The sequence below is a fragment of the Nanorana parkeri genome, unplaced genomic scaffold (assembly GCF_000935625.1).
Source record: "Nanorana parkeri isolate BGI_ZX_2015 unplaced genomic scaffold, ASM93562v1 scaffold41, whole genome shotgun sequence".
NCBI lineage: Eukaryota > Metazoa > Chordata > Amphibia > Anura > Dicroglossidae > Nanorana > Nanorana parkeri.
The window spans coordinates 1845594-1869739 of NW_017306309.1; the positions used below are offsets into that span (position 1 = coordinate 1845594).

The 24146-nt window shown below is 38.6% G+C and overlaps 1 protein-coding gene across 1 annotated transcript in view; it reads left to right on the top strand.

The window, feature by feature from the left end:
• Positions 1–24146, top strand: part of BBS9 (Bardet-Biedl syndrome 9) — a 248417-nt gene that overhangs the window by 59888 nt on the left and 164383 nt on the right. Inside the window, exons 8-10 of the mRNA XM_018571278.1 lie at positions 1990–2074; positions 8481–8664; positions 13764–13893. Coding sequence (XP_018426780.1) covers positions 1990–2074; positions 8481–8664; positions 13764–13893 — 399 coding nt within the window. The remainder of the gene's footprint in view (positions 1–1989; positions 2075–8480; positions 8665–13763; positions 13894–24146) is intronic.

Here is a 24146-nt window from a genome sequence, read left to right on the forward strand (position 1 = left end):
TATATATATATATACAGTATATATGTATATATATATATATTACACATATATATACTGTATGTATATGTAGGTATACAGCGTGTAGATAGATAGATAGATAGATAGATAGATAATACGTAGAAGTGTGCAGGGACATGCAATGTAAATGTAATACCGATTTCACTAATATAACCACATAGTGCTACATGTGTTCTATACTACTTGATAAATCATACAATAAGACTTATAATTTAAATCTTATGGTATGATTTACATGTAGTACAGAACATGGATATATTAGTAAAATTTGTATTGCAATTACTGTACATAGCATATCACCAAACACATGGACTGAATAATCTTTGCAGGAAGTGTTTAGTGAAATGCCTGTAAATGCAACACAATCCAGGTTGTTCCTCCCCAGTCCTGCTCCCAGACAGTACATGGACAGTACATGTGTGCAAGTCCTAAGATGTACTGCCCATGTACAGCTAAAGACGTAAATGCATATACAGATAATGAATGTTAACATTTTTTTTCGTTTCAGAATTACCTTCAAAGTTGTGCTGTCTGGCTGTACCCACCCCCTCCTTCTCCGTGTCTGCCGGATCTCTGTGACAGGCATCGGGGGAGGAGATCACAGCAGGAGACACGCACGGACGGCTGGCCGGTCTCTTCACAGAGGCCGGCTGCTACAGAGGATGAACGGCCGTTCTCTCTCCCTACGTGCACTGCTGCAGCTCTTTCTCTGTCTGCTGCTGGCCCCCAGCAAGGGAAAAGGGAAGCTGTTGTGGGCCCCTGTAAATTATAGGGCCCGGGGCACCTGACCCATTTGCCCCACGGTAAAGACGACATATTTCACTATAACAAAATAGCTAATGAAGATATTACACAAGCAAGACTTCATATGTTAACACTTGCATAGTAAGCTAGCATGTGCTTTATTTCTCACTTAAAAAAAATAATGAACAGGTAAATAATGTTCATACCCTCCCCCCATTCTGCTGTACAAGAATTGAATGCCCCGCATGCATTCCACATGGAACATATGCAGGATGCATACAGAATTTGCCTTCCCTTTAAAATGTAATTACTTTCAGAACAGATAGAGTTCAGCTAAATAATATAAACATGTGAAGTTTAAGCAGTTATTTTTATCTATATTGGTGATAATGGTAAAAACTTGAATTATGTCAAAACCCAGGGAGAAGTCTGTCATGGCATAATTAAACATAATGCCTCCCTACCTGTTCCCAGTACACTGGAGACACTCAAGTCTCTGTTCTCATGTACACAAGTTTCTCCTTTCATTAAATAAGAATGGTGATAGGAGGAAATAGGGGTGTGGACCTCAGAGAAACTTGTTTTTGCCAATTTTGGGAGTGCTCTATATAAGATAAGACTCTCACTTCATGGAAGGAATGACCCTCTTAAATAGATTATTGTCAAGAGATTCAGAAAAGCAAAGCACACATTTTGCTCATGTCTTTTTCTTTTCAGTTATCATAACCTCTTTTGTATAATATATTATCCTTACCAATTACAGTTCTGTTATCTTTGTAAAAAAATGTTTCATCAAATATGATAATGTATTTTTTCAGTTTAATGCTTGTCAGATTACTGTGTGTATTCAGAAAAAAATGTTGCCTGTTACGTAAAAAAGCCTTAAAAATGTATCTGGTTTGTGAACCTTAGATGATTTATCTATAATTGGTTAGCGGTTCTGTTTTGCAGTACTGAAGTCCCTGGTTCGAATGAATACAGGTTCGGCCAGGACACTGTCTGCATGGAGTTATAATGTTCTCTGTGTACTTGTGTGGGTCAATTAGCTCTAGTATGTGTGTATATAAAATAGGGATAAGCTTCTTGAGAGCAGAGACTGATATGATTATATAGTATGTGAAGTGCTGCATAAATTGATGGCACTATATAAATACCTGAAATAAATAATTTTTTCTTTTTTTTAGGGAGGAATGATGTAATCATAATATATTTTGTATCTTCTATTAGATACCAGGTTCTTGCCGTTGCAACTGATGCAGATTCAAAAAAGGAGACAGAACAGCAAAAAATAGCTTCTGGGAAGAGGCTGCTGGTAAGAATATGTACATTCTTAAACAGTAAAATGGTTATGTTTCTTTTTGGGAATCACCTCAGTCTTATAAGTTATAAAACAGTTTTTAGGACAATAATTGGAAAGTCACACAATCTACTTGATTTTTTTTCTTTATGCGTTCTGGATAATATGCTTAAAAAAATGGAACCTTTTTGCTGCAGTTTAATTGCTGTGGGCAGTGGCTCTTATTTGCCTTAAGCTAGCCATACATGTCTTTATTTTCTCTTGTTAAGCCCATGTTTACTCCATTTGTATGGGCCCACAAAGTCCCAAACATATGACAAATAGTTCTATTCCTGCCCAAACGAAGGGGTGGGGTGATATCACTTGATACTATAAACCTCCCTTCACCCATACCTCTTCTTCTTGCCTACCCCACCTCATTCCTACCCAAATACACCCATCCCACAAAAACTTCCTTTTTTTGTTCAAATACAACTAACACCAACACATCCGGTCCTCCTACTAACTGATGGGAAATTAGAACACACATTAGGTCACAACACCTACCATGCCTGTTACCCATTTAACCTCTTTCTACCTTGTTAAAGTACTTACCGAGGTTTGTGTACCATCCTCATATGATGCACGAATGTACAGTAAGTGAACATATGTCACTTGTCATTTATAATAGATACCGCGCTATGGATACTATTTCTAAATGAAATATACATAGATGAAAATTAGCTGCTGTGCTCTAAGTGTATTCAACAAATGAATTCACCCACAAAATATAATCCAAAGTGCACTGTGCTTAAATAAATAAACCAATAAATCCAAAAAGAATATAAGCATCAATAATATATACAGTCGACCCCCGCAAAGTCGCGGTTCAGAGTTTGCAGCCTCAGTCGTTTGCGGATTTTTCCCATATAGGGGTAACATCGGTATTTTACATTCTAACACTGTGGGAGACATAGCAATACAGTACTGTACAGTATATGGGTTTACCTTTACATTCTCTTTTTTTAAAGGTAATGTATTAAGCTAAGTTTGAAATTAAATTAAAGTGTTTTGGGGGCATATTTAGGGTTTAAACTATAAAAATAGGTATTTATAGGCATTTTTTGTACCACATTCAAAATTTGCGTTTTTTCACAATTCACGGGTGCTCTATGAACGTAACCCCCACAAAAAACAAAATACTCAATTAATACACTATATCACATAAAATCTCAAAGTGTCCATAAACTAGTGTCCAATGAATAAATTAGTGCTGTACATCATGTGATCTTAATAGTGCCAATACAGTGTAAATGAAAAATTCCAAAAAGTCTATTCAGTTAAATACATTTTTCCTTAAAGTGTCCAGAATTTACTAATTCTGGACACTAATTTATGAACACTTTTTTATGTGATATAGAGTATTAGTTGATAATTATTTAGTTTCAATTAGTATATATTATTGATGCTTATATTCTTTTTGGATTCATGTATTTGTTTATTTATTGAAGTGCAGTGCACTTTGGGATTATACGTCACTAGTAACCTACGCAGGTTTAAATTTAATACATATGTACTTTTAGTGAAAACAATAAATACAAATAAAATAAAGAATTACGAAATATTACGTTTTAATACAACTAGCGTAAAGTCCAGAGTCTGTCTTGATATCAGTCTCTTGTAATCCTCTGCATTCTGGAGCTGACAAAAAAACATACTGACAGGAAGATACTTTAGGTATGTAGAAGGATGAGCTAATCAGTCTGCTACTGCTTCTTCATCACCAGTCACAGGCTGAGGGTCGGAAGGTGACCTTGCCATATTGTTTATTTACAGTAGAGAAAAGATAGGTCACCAATGTGGCAATTCTATTCAGCAGGACTGAGTAAACAGATTGACATGGAAAGCAAAAGTGTGCGTTTCAGTTGTCTATTTGGTTGTTTCAACATTAAAATACCACTAGATTCAGGCCAGCAATAACTCTTGGTTTCAGTGAGGTGTCCATTGTGGGAAGCAGGGATAGGAGGGGACTGAGCTGGTGATAAATAAGGATTTATAAAAAAAGGCAACAGTTTCTTAAAAAAACCCAAACATGGAACAATGAACTGCCCATTTGATATAAAATTACTGTTTTCATGTATGAGGGATACTTGTGTTTGTAAACTGAACATGAAAATTATTATGAAATTAAATGCCTCACTCAGCATAGGGAATTCAGTCTTAAATGCACAGTGCAGTGCACAGTCTGGAAATTTTGTCAGATGATGCTCTATTTCAGAGCTGCTCAGAGATGCAACGAGTACTGGTGTGCTGGCGAAGACTGCAGTGACACTGCACTTGGTTATGTCACAGGGGACATGAGGAACTTTTCCCCTAAGCCCTGCCCTGGCCCTTAGGATAGGAATGCAAAATGTGCTTAGATGTACATCAATGCCTGTAATGAAATACCCCCCAACCGCATCTGACAGATCCAAAAGTTTTTCATGCCCGGGTGTAGCAAGCATTGGGAGATGAAGTTAGAGGCTGACCTGTTTCTAAACATTTTCAACATTAAAGCCTGCCACACATGTTAAAGTTTGATTGTATACCGTATATACTCGAGTATAAGCCGAGATTTTCAGCCCATTTTTTTGGCTGAAAAGTGCCCCCCTCGGCTTATACTCGAGTCAGCGTCAGGTGTCTTCTTACTTACCTCGCCGAGCATCGCGTCACTGCTGCTCCGGTGGGCGGCGCTCCGAGCGGGGTCATCTGGCAGTCTCCGGGTCCTAATTTAGGTGGCCGGAGACTGCCAGATGACCCATAAATGATCCATAGTACAGGGCTACATACAGATCATTTAATACATTCATGTTAGTATAATTGTAAATGGGGGGATTTATTAACCAATTATGTATTGTCTCTATATGGAGTATATACTGCTAATACAGTGCAGACAATACATTTACAATTATACTAACATGAATGTATTAAATGATCTGTATGTAGCCCTGTACTATGGATCATTTAACCCATTCATGTTAGCAGAGGATCATTGTAAATGTATTGTTGCAGGCACTCTATATGTACATGTACTATATACTACATATAGAATGCACTGAACAATAGATTTACAATTATCCTCTGCTAATATGAATGGGTTAAATGATCCGTAGTACATGATATGTAGCCCTGTACCCCCTTTTCCACTTACAGAGCTAGGTTATTTTTTTCTTTTAAATAAATATTCATGTAATTTTATTGGTATCTATCTACCATTAGCTACCTCATTTCCCACCCTCGGCTTATATTCGGGTCAATACTTTTTCCCAGTTTTTTGTGGTAAAATTAGGTACCTCGGCTTATATTCGGGACGGCTTATACTCGAGTATATACGGTAATCTCTTTTAGACGTACCATTAACATGTTAATGTAATTTAATTTTCAATTTTATAATATGCAACTTAAAAAAAAAAAAATATTTGGTAACCGTGCCGTAAACTTCTTTTATGAGGCATTTTACATTATAGTGTAACAACATTCTGTCTGTCTCCCGATTGCTGTCCTGCATTGTCACCCTGTCACATGTGCTTCCAGTGAAGACTATAAGTGGCCGTGCTAATGCTCACTTTGCAGGCATAGTCCATTGTTGTCATCATTAGGTAGCCCGCCCTGAGCAATGACATGCAGCCGTTGCAGGAGTGCATCCATGCAGACAGAAAGTAACTGCAAAGAGGTTGGACGAGGTTAGCAACACTGAGATGCAACAAAGTTTAAAAAAGAACTTCAGTGACATTTTTTTAAAACCCTTGCAGTGGGACTAGCTCCGCACTACCAGGGTTAGGTGATCATTTTTTGCTAGGGTCTAAAATAACAGTTGTACTCAGCCGATCCTTGGAACCGGCTTGCTCTAAGACCTGTTCCTTCTGCCTCGTTCCGCATTGATCCTGCGGACTAAGGTCCCGTGAGTCATTGCATCCTATACACTGTGTAGGACGTAAGGACCAAAGACACATACCATCGCTGCAGCAGAGGAGGAGACAGGCAGAGAGCGCTGTCACAGCCGGCCGACTCGGAGGATCCCATAAGTATATCTTTTAAACTTAGACAAAAATGAGCACTTAACCCTTGCATTGAGGGGGTAGCCCCACTGCAAGGGTTAAGAAAAAGTTTCCCTGGATACCTGTTTTAAAACATGTTACATGTTGTTTAACAAAAAAGCTATTGTACCACCATCAGTATATTCTACTTTAAGACTCCTAAAGCTGCATCGAGCTTCTAGTTGGGTGTATGGTAAATGATTCTCCCTGCAGGCGTGGTACATTTCTGTTGACACCAGTAGTGAGACAAGTCACGCTGAGGGAGGGCTTATAAAAAAATATATACAATGAAGATCAAACGTATTGTAGGATACTATTAATTTAATAGTGTTTACATTTGGTTTTATTTTCAGTATCATTGAAGAAAGCTTTGTTGCTAATTTTATTGCATAGAGGTAGCAAGTTGGCCTGTTGTTTGCACATCTGGTCTAATGACATGGTGCTTTGGGAACCACGTCATTCACAACTCCTGCAAGTTACACTTTTGCTATAAAGAGGAAATTCAGTTTATTCCACAGCAGACAAGAACACGTTTTCTTAAAATAGCATCTGCTGCGTATTTTTGCGTTGAATCCAAAGACCGTATATGATTTCTCGGTCGGTATTACTTTTCTATGGATATATATTTAATAGACTCTCTGAGGGTTGCTCACTAGCCGCAGCTGTTTTACAGACACACTGTGTCAGATAATTGCTTTAGAGCATATGGCAGAGAATACTTCATTCTAAGTTCTATCACGTTTATAAAACTCCCTTTGGTCATAAAAGAAACAATCTTGTTTTTTGTATTTTTCCCCCCTTCAAATTGATATAATATTCCCTTGCTCATCATATTAAAGTGAGTATGCATTACTGTCTCCTGCTTCATCACACTGGAGACTCTTTTATGTTCATATTGCTGGCGCTGTTTGGGATTTTCACCTAATCATAATATGGTCCCAACTTTTTATGTCTATTGCTTGATCTTTAGGTGAGCTTTCTATGCTTTAATGCAACAAGTATTGTGATGAGATAAAAATTCTATGCTTGTCACCAATGTCTCCTTCTTGAAATATTCCACAGTGATTTTAGGTTTACCAGAGCTTTGCAAAAACAGTTTAAATGTTATTTAAATGTTATTTCTAAGGTAACAGCCATAACTATATAGTCAATATTATTGACAGTCTGGATTAAAATGTGCTACAATGTAATGTTTTGCTTTATCATGGTATATGTTCTTTGTGTTTTCTAAATATACTTTAAATGTAATCTGTGGTTTGCCCATGCAGTTTAAAGCAACAGGTTTCCTTTTAAGCCGTACTTACCAGCAGCACATACTCACATTCCCTTTGCTTTCTCACCTGTCTGTTTAGCCGTGAAGAGTAAAAAAGATAGCCCTGTGTAAGTTTTAAATCATTGTAGTTAATGCTTATACAAAGAACATGTGAAAGTGCTGGGGCAATCACCAAATATCGGCAATGTCACGTGGAATAAAAAGAAAGGTGATCTCTTTCTTTTGCTGTTGGGAAATCTCACATCCATATTACATTATTGAATGAAAAACTTTTTGCAAATATATCAGACTCCATGGCAAAGTTACAGAAGATATGGTATACATTTATCTTGTGATGCCTACCCCCTGGTTTTGCTCCCCGCCTGTTAATACTTTAGGTTCCTACCATTTCCACCATTTCTTTACCCTACAACACCACAGTTTTTCAGGATTGCCCTACACCCGGGGCCATCTTTCTTTCTTTCTTTCTTTCTTTCTTTCTTTCTTTCTTTCTTTCTTTCTTTCTTTCTTTCTTTCTTTCTTTCTAGGAATTAAACACTCCTGGAAGTGTGGGTTTCTGAATAGACTTTGTAAAGAGATTTCTCCTCATCAGAACAGCATATCCCAAACATTTTAAGAGATGAGTTCACAACAGCTAAAGTGCCAAGGTTGCCTACCCCTGGCAACAACTGTAGTTTTGAACAGAGTCTCAGTATTTCTGTTGCTTCCTTGTTCCTTTTCTCTATTTGTCCTGGGAGCAATTATCGCTGGGACTGAAAGCTAGAGAAAATCCCATTTGTCACCAGAATAGGAATAGGGGGGGAATCTTCATAAGGCGACCCTTGTTTCGGTGACAACTGAGGGTCCATTCACAGCAGCCACAGTGCTGCATCGCACAGCAGCTAGTGTGTGGCTGATTTGGATAGTGAGCTGAATTGGAGAATTTTTCCATATCAGCTTGTTGTCCTAGATTGTTCACTTCTCCTGCCTTCTCCAAACTCTTCACCCTTTTGTGAATAACCCTGTCAATAAAAGTATTCCTGATTAAAGTTTTGTTTCTTATGACTCTGTAATTACAAAAGTTATTTGTGTGATTCTTCTTTCTTCCCTACAGACAGACTGGACTCTGAACATCGGTGAGCAGGCACTGGATATTAGTATTGTCTCCTTTAATAACACCGCTTTCTCAATATTTGTTCTTGGCGAAATAAATTTCTTCTGCCTCAAAGAGAACGGGCAAATCCGCTTCATGAAAAAACTTGAGTACAGTCCAAGCTGCTTCCTTCCATATTGTTCAGGTTAGTTCGAGCAATGAAACTCGATGTTTTACATTACATGGGTCTAGATGTTCACATTTATACATGGCATATTATGCTGTCTGCATACACTGTTCCCCCCTGATAATTTACAGACACGTTTGTTGGCACTGAATGAATGTAAATGAGGAAACAGTCCATTCAATCACTATGCACACCTCAAGGCTGCTATACATCCTTTTTAGCTGTATTAGATGGGTCAGTTGTTTGTATTTAACTCCAAATAAAGAGGCATTGGTCATAAAGTTTTAATAGCTGACCTGCTTAATAACACAGACTGCCCACAGCTTTGCTGATGGGCCATGAATGTGAAATGGAAGAGCTTTTGACTTCTACTTTTAGCCCAAACAAATCTGTAGCTATATTTATAGAATGATTAAGTTTTTTTTCCACAAGGAGCTTTATTTTCTCAGCATATTTTTATGAGCAGATGTACTGCATTGCCAAGTTAGAAGCCTTTATTGTGTATACTACTTTTATGAAAAGCCTGCGGTTATGTTTCCTTAATATGACTGCTGTTATTTCCTTTGTCTTGTACAAAACCAAAGTGTAATTTGTATCTGAAAACACTTTGGTGCAACTGTCTTCAGGCCTAAGGCATGCTCTGTTATTATAACTTATTTCCAAATGATGCTTTTAAAACCATTGTGATGAGATGTTGCACACATTATTTGAATGGTTACTTGAACAGAGGTGGCATATAATTAATTTCTAAATGCTGAGCTACTGCAAAACTCTATGAATGTAAATGTCAGCATATTCCTTCAGTTGTTCATGGTTCTTGTTTGATTTTCTTTTTTTTTTTAAAGTTTCTCCCGGTAAAACTGTAAAACACCCAATAGTTATATTCCTAACAAGACATACTATATTAACATTCACAACGTAATATGCTAAATATAGGACCTAAAAAAATCAAAATAATTACATGCTTTTGTGTATGTATGAATCACTAACAGTACCTCTACCCATAGGTGCCTGGGCACATCCTAATCACCCTGAGCGCAATACCAAAAATCTTAGCAGCAGCCCGGCAGACACATTGCCTCACATACATAGATGCAGTGGTATGGATGGGGCTCCAGGCTTCGTCTGCTATAATGTCAGCCCTGCCGCCTGTTTTCTCTGCTGTGCTCACTTCAGAGGCTGCTGGGGGCGCTTAGTTCACACTGTGGCCGGAGCTGTCACCCCTGCCGCCCACCCCCCCCTGTCCTCTGTAGCATGTCACACAGTAACTCCTCTTGCCCACTCTCTGGACCGTAGGAGGAGCCATTCTCACCTGTCCCTGCACTTCCTTCTGCTCCCTAGCTGCAGGTCTGTGTGTGTCTGTAAGTCTGTGTCTGTGTGTGTGCTCTCTGTGAGCTTTCTCTCTGTGAGCTTCACTGTCTTCTGAACCCCTTCAGCACATAGTGCCTACGTTATATTCTTTTATCTACTCTGCAAACTCTTTAGCCGCATTCACACCTGGTACAGAGATTCCCAGGTGTATTGCAAACAATTTTTTCTCCGTGTTTGCCGCTCATCCCCATTGATTTCAATGGGTCCATATACGCACAAGAAATGTGGCAAAGAAACTCATGTAGTAATATGCGCTGCACGTGTTCTGCGCTTTTTGCTTCTGCGTTTGTGTGCATTTTTACACGCACGAATGCAAAGCAAAAACGCTGTTCACGTTTGGGGTGCCGTTACACATAAATGGCTCCGCAAGCGTGTTGCACATTTTGCCACGTTTCCTCGAAAGCTTGACAATCGTAATGTGCAGGTATTAATGGGGGCTTGTATATAATTCTGCAAATAAGTAAAGAGAGATCATATTGCTATAAAGGTTTCTACACTGTCGAGCACAATTTCCCACCCAAATGGTGCATTTCTGCCACCTAATCCTATCCACATATATTTTATTTTGCACAACTGAACTACAACATTTTATTTAGGAATAATAAATTATTCACTTTTAGCAATTAAACACATTCTCAATTTCTATTTTTACGATAGGTAAACATTCTCCACTTAACTTTATTACTCTCCCTCCAAGATCCACCCCTTAAAAAAAGAAAAAAATAGCAAATATAATGGTTTGGCCATCATAGTGGCACAGGGCATTCCATACCCTCTAAACCAGCTTCCAAGAAAAAAGGCAGGGTAACGCCTGATATGGCTAAATAAAAATAAAGTACATTGGATCTATTACCTATAAATTTAATTAAGGGACACCGTAAAAAAAGTCCCCCATGTTTTCATCACCTGCTCATCAGACAAAACACTGTGAGGGGATTTTATCAAAACTGGAGCAGACCAAATCTGGAGTAGCTGTGGCGATGGTGGTGGGACTACATGTCTCAACATTAGCTTACATGGCTCTAAGGGCGAACTAGCATCATTATTGCTGAACTTTTGTGCGCACACCCTAATACAATAGGCTGCACGCACCTATGCCTATACCGCTGTATATTTAAAGCATCCAAAAGTTTCTTGAATACGTCAACACTCTCAGCTGATACCTCTAGCTGGGGAAGGGAGTTCCACAATTTTACTTCTCTAACAGTAAAGAATCCTCTTCACGGTTTGAGAATAAACCTTATTTCTCTCAATTTCAGGTGACGGCCTCTTGTCTTCTTGAGTGAACTTACAGTATACAGTTTATTACTGATCATCATCATTAGCAATTTGTACAGGACAATCATATCACCTCTGTTCCAGAGGGAACAAGTGTCATATTTGTAACATTGCTCATTGTAACATTGCTCATTGTTTAGGTCCTCCAGCCCCTTTATTAGTTTTGTTGTCCTTCTCTGGACTCTCCACCTCAAGAACATCCTTTCTGTGGATCGGTGACCAACATTAAACCGCATACTCAAGATGAGGCCGAACAAGTGTTTTGTAGAGTGGCAAAATTATTGATTGTCTCTCGAGTACATTCCTTTTTAATGTATGATAGTAGTCTGCTAGCTTTATTTGGTGCATTGGCTCTAAGACAGAACCCTGGGGCATACCACTTTCAAACCTAGACCATTTAAAAAAATGAGCCATTTATCGATACTCTCTGGGCACGTTCCTCTATCCATGCACACAGCATTTCATCAATGTCCATAGACTGCAGTTTGTATACTAAGCATTTATATGGAAACGTATATACAAAAAAACGAATGTACATGTGATCAAATGTCTTGGCAAAATCCAGATACACTAAATCAACTGACTTTGCTCCATCTAAATTTCTACTCGCGTCCTCATAGAACATTAATAGGTTGGTCTGACAAGAATGGTCTTTTTTAAATCCATGCTGGTTGTTAAATACAATAATGCTGGTTGTTGATAAAGCAATGCCCTGATGTATACCATCTGGTGCACTTGTTTTCATACATATAGTGCTGATGGTTTCTTCTGTCTTTTGAGGCCAAACATCAAATGCAGTTTTGATGTTCCCTGTACTCCCATGTTTTGGTCAGTATGCAGGCTTTTTTGCTGGAAGTATTTTCCTTTTGTACATTTAAACATAAACATATTCATATGTGTCATTTAGTTGGTTAATTGACATTTTATTTCCTGGTTTATAAAGGACTAATACTCCCTGCTGTCCAGTGTGTGTTTTTGTCCCCCTAGAATCTATTGTCTAGTGTGTTTATGTCCCCTTATTGCCTAGTATCTAGTTAGTAAATGCCTGTGACCTAGTGATTTAATTGAGTGCTTATTCTCTGGTAGTTGGTGAGTTTATGCTCCTTATTAACTGACGTAAAGTGTCTACTTACCTTTTCTACTCCACATTGTTCTGTCTTCTACTGCATGTAAGCAATATATTATTGTGTGAGTGTCATGCCATGCAGAAAGCAGAACTCCACATTCTTGAGAGAGCAGGATAAGGATGTGTAACTCCCTATATGACTTTAATGTGTATGTACACGTTATATTTATTTTTCAGTATGTTTAGCACCATGTCTCACTGTACACGTGTTTTATAAACAAATTATTTTTTGTGAATTTGGTGCAAACTTTCTTTCCTGGAGATCCTGTCACCGTGTTTGTACGCTCCTTCAGTTGGGCTTAGACTTAATAGTCCTAAAAATTACACAAAATACCTTTGCTGCTAATTATGTGGAATTAGAGAGACATGATAATTAATAACTGAAAGATGTTTTTACTGCCTTAACTTTACAACTGTTATTTTTTCAGAGCAAGTGTTGTTAGTGCATCCAGTGAATACAGCTGGTCAATGATGGGCTCTTCCGTTTACTTTTGGAAAGGCCTCATCAATGGGTATATAGCTGTCTATTGTAGCTGACAGTGTAAGTTGCCAGCTTTTTCCCACTAGCACCACCTAATGCCACTTTCAGATCCCTCCATGAATGTGTAGTGGAGCTTAGACACAGCTACCACCACCATCTTACGCTACAGGGACCATGGTCTAAGTGGCTTGTTGGCAGGCCAAGGTATTGTCAGGTATTGGACCATTAATCCATTTGCCAGTACCAAACTTCAAAAAAAGGATATATTTCCATATCTGGTTGTCCAGTGCTCTGGATAGCACTGGTGGAGCAGAAGCTGGATTAAAAGGTTGTTGTTGACAACTTATGCTATCAGTTATTAGATAAGGCTATTATTGTTAATAGAACGCAGGTTCACAGGAAGCAGACTTTATATTAAATTCTTATTGTGATGAGCAGTAGGTAAACATTTATATTCAGTGTGTTTTCCCTGACTATTGGCAAGGGAAAGACTTTCTTTCATCATTGTTATTTTTCATTTATGTAAACCTAGTTCAAGGTCTATAGGATTCATGCCCATCTATGTTGGTAAGCGACAACAGTTAAATGCTGTAGGATCACTCTGGGCACTTAATTTAGCATTTACCTTTGACACACGTTATATTAGGTCTGACAACTACTGATAAACTCTATCATAGTTTGAATATAAGAGCCTATAATGAGCAGAGTATATGCCGTTAGATTTGTATGCAGTTTCAGTTCCCCTTTGATAAGTGTTTGTGTATTGGATGTTTTTTGAATGAAGGAGAAATAGGAAAATTTGATGTCTCTGTCATGTTATACTTAGCAATTTTCTCACTACCTTTTCTTGTCATTCAACAGTGAGTGAAGGAACAATAAACTCTTTGGTCGGAAACCATAATAACATGCTGCTTGTGTACCAGGATGTGACACTAAAGTGGGCAGCGCAGCTTCCACATGTTCCTGTTGCGGTAAAAGTTGCCAACTTCCAGTAAGTGTCTTTGAAAAACCACATACTTTGTTTTACTATGGTTTTACTATGGTTTAAACAAGCGTTATGTCCCCACAGATATGGGATGAGAAAATGATGCCATTTTGCAACGTGCATTGGCATTTTAAATAGACTTTCTAATATTTTTGTTTGGCCAGTGGTACTCTTGTCAACTTTTACTATTTGCATTGTCCGACAGGTATGACTCACAGAATATATTACCAATCGTAATAGTAGCTCTGCATAGCATTTCTTTTTTAATTGCAGATTTGACTCAATTGTCAGTGTTTTTAACCTTTAAAAGTATTGGAGTAGCCTGTTGCTTAGCTTTGTTCTTGTATGTTCAGTGTCTAAGAAACCAGTAAATACATTCCGATTTAATTCAGTATACATACAAAGCAATCCCAACCTTGTCGCATGCTACATCACCAAATTTTTCTCAAAATATTGCCCAAGACATCCTTTCTGTTCCTCCCAAGACCTTCTGCTCTCTAGCTCACTTGTCACCTCCTTCCATGCTTTCCTGCGGGACTTCTACAGAGCCTCTGCCATTCTGTGAAACTTCCTACCCCAATCTGCCTGGCTATCTCGTACTCTGTCTGCCTTTAGGCAATGTCTGAAAACTCATCTTGTTAGGGAAGTCTATCCTGCCATCACCTAAAAACAGTACTCTTACTTTCTTCATTAGTTCAGCTAGATAATGACTTTTGAATCACTTCCCCATCCCTTTTAGATTATAAACTCCCATGAGCAGGGCCCTCCTAACCCTCTTGTATTGAAACTGTACTGTCTCCCATTAAAATAATAATAATAATAATAATAAGAAAAACATGTCCTGTTTACTCCTGTCATCTGCACATAATTGGTAAATGAGGAAATATTCACAAAATTATTTGTGTGAGCAGTCTCAATTCCTTTAGTAAATCAATCTCATTGTGTCTTCTGGTACTGGTAATTGTACATCACAATTGATGTTAGTTGTACTGTGAAGTAGCAATTTCCATTGTGAAAGTCAGATTTTTATACCTTGGTATAATCCTGATAAAGGAAATGCATGACTTCTAAAAAAACATTGGGGCTGATTAGCTGAATGAGTTTAGAATCTTTACTCAATAATATATTTATTTAATTTGTACACAATTGGGTATTCATTAGGGATGCACCGATACTAGTATCGATATCAGTGCTGATGCTGAGTATTTGGGCGAGTACTCGTACTCGCCCAAATGCTCCGATGCCTAGCCCGATACTATCAGGAAGCCGGGCAGCGGTTAATGACCCGCTGCCCAGCTTCCTGATTGCTTGGGAAGCTGGCCAATCAGGAAGCCGGGCAGCGGTTAATGACCCGCTGCCCAGCTTCCTGATTGCTTGGGAAGCTGGCCAATCAGGAAGCCGGGCACCGTGTAATGACGCAGCGCCCGGCATTCTGATTGGCCGGGAAGCATCTCATGACGAGGGAGCATGGAGCCGGCGTCCCGGTCAATCAGAAAGCAGGGTGCCGCGTCATTACACGGCGCCCGGCTTCCATGATTGTCCAGCAAGACGGCTCCGGCTGGATACCGGAGGAAAGCCGCCCCTGGCTGGAGAGGCCCGGGGGGTGACAGACTGGACATGCCGAGGTGAGAGGGGCCAGAGATCCGCACTGCAGAGACATTTCGGAATCTTATTTTTATTATTATGGGGATTCGTGTGGGGCGGCTTTCGTGTTAATCGGGAAGCCGGGTGGCGAGTCTTTACACGCTGCCCGGCTTTCTGGCTAATCAGGAAGCCAAGTGGCGAGACACCTCACGCCACCTGGCTTCCTGAATGGGACTTCCGGTACTTGGTAATTGGTATCAGCGAGTACCGTAAAAAAGTATCGGTACTCGGTACCAATATATCGGTATCAGTGCATCCCTAGTATTCATACTTAAAACACCTACAATTCAGTACTGAGTAAAGCTTCTTAACTGCTTTAGTAAATCAACTTTAGTGGTGCTTTTGAATTTTCAAGAAAGAATTCTGGTTTTATTGCATAAGAGTTTGTTATCTTCTTCTGGTTAAGCTTTCCTTTCTGTTGAGTAGCGTACTTGTACCATTTTGTTTTCTTCATATATTTCTCTCATCACAGATGTCATTTAAACATATATTTAAATGGAAAGGGTGGCAACTTTGCTGCATGGGCAAGGTTTTTATTTTTTGGGCTAATATTTGCATATTAGTAAAAATCCAGTTTGGATGAATATTAGAGTGCTTCATACATCTACTACCCAACTTGTCATTATGCTGGTCACAATTAAAATATGACTTCAATAGTGGTAGAGTTGGCACATTAGACTGTATAGTCTGACCTTTATAAAAGGCAGTTCATTTGGACACCAAGAAAAGAAAAGTTTAAATGGGCCATATTGGTGTGACATAACAAAGAAAAGAGGGCGAGGTGACAAAAGGTCTTTAGAATGAAGGCACTGTTGAGCGTTTGCATTCAATTGCAATAAGAATATTAATTCTCCCCTCCAGCCCATCTGCAGTTCCTCAATGTAACTGCCATCACCCTATCATTAAAGCATTAGGGCAGAACAAGAGAGGTTGGCTTTTTAATAATGGAAAATTGTGTTCTGCTATGATTTAATTTCAAGACAAACACGAACTCTCAACTTTAATTAACTGCAATGATTGGATTATGTTGTAGTATTTTAATTACATGGCAAGGCAGTTAATTCCCTATGTTCCTTGTTTTACTTTTTTATAAATGGATATTCATACTATTTAACCTGCTATGAACTGACCACTTTTCCTCATAATTGTCACCCCACCCAGATGTCCCAGAAATCCCTGCATAGTTTTAAGGGATCATGCATTTAAAAAAAATAATACTCCAATCAAGGATAATTAACCACTTGCTGTCCAGGTGTTTACACCCCTTTCCTGGCCAGGCCATTTTTCAGTATTTAGCGCTGCAGTACTTTGCCTGACATTTAATCCGTCATGCAATGCTGTACTAAAATACATTTTATACAATTTTTTTGGGGACAGATAGAGCTTTCTTTTGGGGGTATTTAGGTATTTATTCACCACTGGGATTTTTTTTTACTATATTAAGAACAAATTACAGAAAATTTTGAAAACAAAAAGTGTTTTTTTTTTTACATTATGTTATGAAACATTTATTATTACCCAATATCTTGGTAAAATATAAAAGATGGGGTCACGTCGGGTAAATAGACCAAATACATCAAGTCTTAAAATTGCGCGCACCTGCGAAATTGCAAAAACTACCATACCCAAAATTGACCATAGGTGAAGCTTATGTGTGCATGTATGGGTGGGGACTGTAATTTTTTTTCACTTACCGTTATTGTTATCGCATAGGGGGCTAAGAAACCCCTAATGTCACCTAGGGACCCCCAAAGAAGCTGATGAAGCAGAAATCGGCTTCATCAGCTTCTCTTCAGCTTCTGAAGCCGGAGAGTGACACAAGAATGCGTAAGTGATGTAATATACATCACTTCCTGCATTCTGACAACGGAGAGGGGATGGCAGGAGATCGTGTACCGACCTCCCTTTGATCCCCTGTCACAGAGCCACTATGCTGGTCCCGGGCACAGCGGAGGGGGCACTGCATGATCTGACGGGGACCAGCTGACGGGGGGGTGGGGGGCGCACGATCGGCACCTTATACAAGAGCCGGCAGATTGCCTGTATGTAAACAGGCATCGCTGCCTCTTTTTAAATTTGGGCAGTTTCCACTCGCGCGTGGTGCATGCGAGTGGGCGGGGCCAACAGGCCGTCTTTTTACAACAGCCGGTCGGAGGTGGTTAATCGGCTTCACTTTAGTATTACTTCAACATGGTAGTGTTTTCTGCTTAATAATTCATTCATTCATTATTTTAATACTCTAATCAAGGTTATTTGCTCGGTACCCTGTAGTTCAAAAAGTTGAAAGGAGCCAGCACTATTCCTTGATCAAAACATTACATTTATTTAACACATATAACGCAGAATAGAAAGTAGACATCCATGCAGGTGCGTTTTGTTCACTTGGAAAGGAATGCTGTTGTAAACCATTGTCTATGGTCTGGACAGCCTGGTGAGCCGATTACTGTGTTTCAGTGTTTGTACCATGTATTTTGAATGATGGTTCTACAGAAACATGTAAGTGTTGTTAAAAATTCACCTTTGCTAAACTAAAGCAAATTACTCTACATTTTAGACATTTGAATTTCTAGCCATGATACTAACCCTTCATATTATTTAGAGACATTTATTACTGTTTATAGGTTAACCGTGTTGGCAGGTTCTGAGAAGGAATCACATTCTTCATAAGAATGAATCACATTCTTTATAATGTTTTCATTTATCTTGATGCCATTGTATACATTTTTCATCACCCTATAAGCAGTTTTGGTGTGGATATGTTTCTGATGGCCACCAAGGCTGCTAATATACTTGCATGTGTTTGTTTTACTATAAATGCATAATATGTTCTCCAAATATTGTCCCAAAAAAAATCTGTAGTAATAGGGGATTTCCACGTCTTTCCAATGAATTAACTTATCCTTATAATACAATTTTACAAGACATCTCTTTGATCCTGTTCTCATACCTTGTGTCTACAGGTCTGCGCTGAGACGGCATTGAGTAACATACTGATTTTTAATTTGATTGGCCTCTTCACTGCAGTATACAATCTTTTACCCTAGACACATTTTATATATTCTTTATTTAGTTTAAAAATACAAACTGCAAGAAGAAAAACTTAGCCTAGACTGTGCCAATTAAATATCAGATGATTCACATAGTGGCTATCTATGCCAGAACTTACAAGTTTTATAACATCTCATATTTTAATTCCTTGCATTATATCAGTTAACAGTGGGCAGATTTTACCAGGGAAAATTTGAGATGAAAGAGAGATAATTAAGAGAAAGGGATATAGAACGGGCACCTGTCGGAGATAGACACAAATATCCCTAGGTTTATTAATACATCTGATTTGTTTAGTTCTGGGGGCTATTGGAGCATGAAAACCCACTGACAGAAGTACAGTGGATATCCAGGACAGAGCACAAGCCAGTGTCGGGGGTCAGGAATTTAGAGCAGTCATGCGACACAGATTAAACAGTGGGCTGGATTGACTGGAATACATTTTCATGTGGTTGAATTATATCTATTAAGGGACAGACCTATTTTTTTACCACTTTTTAAGAATATTTTAATAATTTTCCATATTTCACAACAAATGCATAGGACTCCAACAAACACCAATCCAATTGTTACACACGTCAACAACAACTAACATAAATGTAAAAAAAACCCATTACCTATGTTTATATACATAGTACATATCATTGAGAGACTTCAATGAATATAACATTTAAAGCATTAAATGTGACGATATCCGGAAATCCATGTTGAATTTTCACTTTGCTTCTTGGTGCTGGTCTGCCAGCCTATGGCGTTTCACAAGGCTGCAGCCAATCTGCACTTCTCCTCCCCTATTTAGGACTACCTCACTTGATGCTCTGGGTGCGAGCAACAAGACTTATGCCTTGTTTCGGACCCCTTTTCTCTCTTGCAATCCCTGTGATCTTTTTTCCCTGTGCTTTTGGCTTCCTTGTTTACCAGCCCCTATCTCTGTTGGGCTTAAATCCCTGCTTCACTGTTTGTCCCTTGCTATAGCTTATTTCAGTGTTTGCTTTTGTACTTTGCTGAAGATTTCCCATTGATTTCACCAGTGTGCTGTGAATCTCTCTATTCTGCCTTCTTTGCTTATCTCTCTCTGCTTATCTACTTCAGTGTTTTGCCACTCCAGTCATTGTGTGTCTGCTTCCTCCTTTTTACTTGCTTTCTTCTACTATAGCCTAACGTTCTCTTGCGTACTTTAGTTCTGTCACTTACCTTCCAGTGTATCTTCCTTGTGCTTCGTAGTCACCCCTTTACTTCTGTGCTTCTCTCTTACCTTGCAGCTGTGTTGGATTCTTTCTTACCGCACACCCCCTGTGTGCATTTACCTGCACTTCGTATACTTCCTTGTCTGCACACCCCATGTGCATTTATCTCTGTATCCTTCTTTTTGTACTTTACCTTCTGTCATCCTGCTTCTCTTTGTATGCATGTGCAACTCACATCTCTTGCTTACTTTTGTACTTTATACCTTTTGTGCTACTAGTATACCTCTATATACCTCTAGCTACTTACCTTTCCTGTATGTTACTGTCTCCTGAGTCCTGTGTTGTGCTTTTTGCACCTTTACATGTGTGTGAGTCTCTCTCTCTCTCACTCTCTCACTCTCTCTCTCTCACTCTCTCTCTCACTCTCACTCTCTCTCTCTCACTCTCTCTCGCGTTCCTTGTGCGTTCCTTGTGTGCCACTATTCCCATCTTCCTCCTCTTGGTTTCAAGTTTCTTCACTACCTGTCTCTATATCCAGTTCCCTGGTGCCTCCACTAGCCCTTTAAGTCTGTGTAGGTATGCTAGAGGGCTGCAGCCCGGAGGGTGTACGGCTGCAAAATCACCCTCACCATTAGGGGCTCTGTAGAAAACCCGGCCCTTCTTAGACAATGTGCCTCTAGTGCGTCCCCGATAACGGACAGACCATTAGCTTCTAGTCTCCCTCTGACCAACATCCCTGATTTCACTCCGGTCTGTGCCTTCAATCCACTCCATAGTCCTGAAGCCTATTTCCCCAAGGGCTCCGGACTGCAGATTGTGACATTAAATTTAAAAAAAAAATAAAATAAAAATATATATATAGTGATAAATATATATAGTATAAAGCATCCCCTATTATGTAGGAAAATACAAAGAGCCCCTTATTTGTCCGAAAACTATTTTTTTCAAAATTTTAGGAACCCATCGATCCTACAAGTAATATCCATCTATTCCATAATTTATCAATAGTTCTCTTTCCAGGGTCATATTGACTATTTGTTCCCATTGTGAAAGTGTAGGTGGCTTATGTGATATCCACTTCTGTGCTATCAATTTCCTAGCCATAAACAAAAGCCTAGTAATAGAGAGTTTTAGGAAGCTTGTTATTGAGTTCCCAGACAAGATACCCTAAAGACATAATTGAGGATCCACCGGTAGTGTTACTGAGTGCACTCCATTTATAGTCTGAATTATATCTATGAAGTTTGGGGCAGCGCCACATAAGATGTATTAAGGTACCATCTGATTGTCCAGGCCTATCATATAGAGGGGTTTGCTTCCGACCCCATTGATAAAGTTGTTTTGGTGTACGATACATCCCGATGCAATATAAATAAATGTGTCAATCTATGTGTAAAGATATGCTTTTGTACCTGTAATGCATAATGCTGTTGTAGATCTTGTAAAAAAGATTTATTCTGCAATGAGAGCGGAGTTTGAACCTCTACAGAAAATGTCATCACATTCCCTTCATATACCTGATATAAATATAGAAGCACTGCTGAAGCCCATGATTCAAATGCCTTCAGTTTATAAACTTCTTGAAAAAGAGGATTGTGAAATAAGGGCATATAACTTGTATAGCCCCTATATGATTATGTTTTTTTACTTCCAATTTTGTTAATTGATAAAAATAAACTATTAACACATTTGTTTCTGAAAGCTTTGTTACTTTACACCATTTTTTCACACCTTCCTAAAACTTTTGCACAGTACTGTATATCTTCATTACAAATAACTAGATTTTGTTTCAAATGTTGAAGTTTGTTGCTGAAATGGATTTTCACAGTTGAAAATATAACAGCTTTTATTTAATATATTGACTTTTTGGTGTTTTTTTTTCCTGACACTTATGAGCTTTTTGTTGTTGCCAAGAACAATTTGGCAAAAGGGAAGACTAATGTCAGCCAGCTCAGACTGTAAAAATTGCTCACGTTGAGAGCTGCAGTATGGCTAAGAGTGTTGTTATAGGAAAGTGTGCCTTCTACTACAGCTGGTCAAACGTCACGTGTGACCAGCTGTAGTAGAAGGCACACTTTACTATAACAATCATGAATCATGCTACAGCTGTTGTCCCTGTGTGGATACTTTATCACAACCATTTTACCGGTAAAGTTTATATTTTCTAAACAGGAGCTATTTTCAGGCGGTTGTTGCGCGGTTTGGGTCTCATAGACATCTCTATGCATTGAAAAACGCGCGACAATCGCGCGGTTTACAATGAACAGTTGTGCACTCAAAAACACGCGAAAACAGCTCGGCATCTGAATCGCCTAGGTGTAAACCTAGCCTGAAACATCTTTTGTATTAATTTCCAGTGCCCTTCAGGCTAGGTTCACACCTAGGCGATTCAGATGCTGAGCTGTTTTCGCGCGGTTGTTGCGCGGTTACGATAGCGAGACTGTTCATTGTAGATTACGCGTTTTTCAATGCATAGAGATGTCTATGGGACCCAAACCGTGCGACAACCGCACAAAAATAGCTCCTGCACCTTTTCGCGCGACAGGCAATTTCGGTCGTGCGACAAATCGCAAAGTTGTGAACAGCCACCATTGACTTTAATGGGAATCTTTGTTTTGCGTGATATTGGGCGACTCAAACCGCACAATAAATTGCCTAGGTGTGCACAGGCCCTCAATGGGGACACCAAAACTTAATTTGTAGCAGTGTCTTCCTGCTTTTGGCCATAAAGGCAGATGTGGAGTGTCTACAAACTTTTGCCCATATAGTGTAGTTGCCAGTGCTTGTGGCGGTAAATACATACATTACAGTTATCTTTAAACTTGGGGTTGAATAGAAATTACACTGCTTTTTCATGGAAATGAGCTAATTTTCATAGTAGCAGTTTACTTGTCTTAAGAAGTGGAAACAACATTATTGATGTGTCATTTATTTAGAGATCTCAACAGCAAATTAGATTATAACATTTTCCTTTAATTATAACTGTAAAAAGCAGTGCTCTGTCAATGATATTATTTCATGTTGATGGACAATGTATGTCAAAATTACACTAGTAAAGTAACATCATATAAAGTGGGAGCTTGGCTGCCCTTTTTAAATAGTAGACAGTAGGGTTTGTGTGTCCATTTTCAGTCATTTCTATATACCTATAAATAGTTAATTTTATACATGGCTAAATTGAGTCCCATACAAGTTGGAATGGATCGATGTTATAATCATTAGACTAAAGTAGTATAGTGAATTACTTTCCCATGCAGAAATACATATATCTTAGAAATGAGAAAATTAATAGGATTTGAATGATTGATGTTTCACAATGACATCCACTCTATCTACATCTTATGCAGCACACAGGAGGCATGATATTCCTTCAGTTTTCTACAATAGATTTATTCAGATGAGTGAAGCACTTAGGTGGCTCCCCAGTTCTGATCCAGAATTACCTAAATCTCATCACCTTCCAAAAGTAACCTACTTTCTAGAGTATTTTACGCACTTCAAGTTTACGCATCACTAAGTCCCTTTTCTTTGTTTCCTTTAGTTTACTTTTTATGGTGGTATTATTTGACATTAAAGCATTAGTCTGTCAACAGCTGTTAAATTAGTTTTTTGTTCCTGCTAAGAAATGCACTGCAGATTTGTTTTTTCCGTGCCAGTGCTTTTCTTGACATCCTCTACAAACTAAAGGCAGATAAAATTCAGTTAACTAGATTACACTCTTTATATATGTAACTGCTACTGTCTTTTGTGCTAAATAATTGATAAATATTTGGAATAAAATACATGGCTTGCACAAAACCATTTAGTTTTATGGATTATTTTGATGCCTTTTTTTATACCCTTACACTTATACACTTACACAATATACAGGTGAAACTCGAATAATTAGAATATCGTGCAAAGTTCATTTATTTCACTAATGCAACTTAAAAGGTGAAACTAATATATGAGATAGACTCATTACATGCAAAGCAAGATAATTCAAGCCGTGATTTGTCATAATTGTGATGATTATGGCTTACAGCTCATGAAAACCCCAAGAACCCCAAATCCACAACCTCAAAAAAGTAGATTATTACATGCAATCAATAAAACAAGGATTGTACATAGAACAATATCGGACCTCTGAAAAGTACAAGCATGCATATGTACTCAGTACTTGGTTTGGGCCCCTTTTGCAGCACTTACTGCAATTACTTTTGCACGATATTCTAATTATTCGAGTTTCACCTGTATATGTCCTTTAACATCTTGCAGACATTTGTTTGTGAAATGTAAGTCTTTATGTAATGACCAAACCTTTGTTGATAATAAAAAATCTACAGTAGAAATAGGGTTTTGGTTGTGTATGTTGGAATATGCCAGTGGCCATTTTAAGAG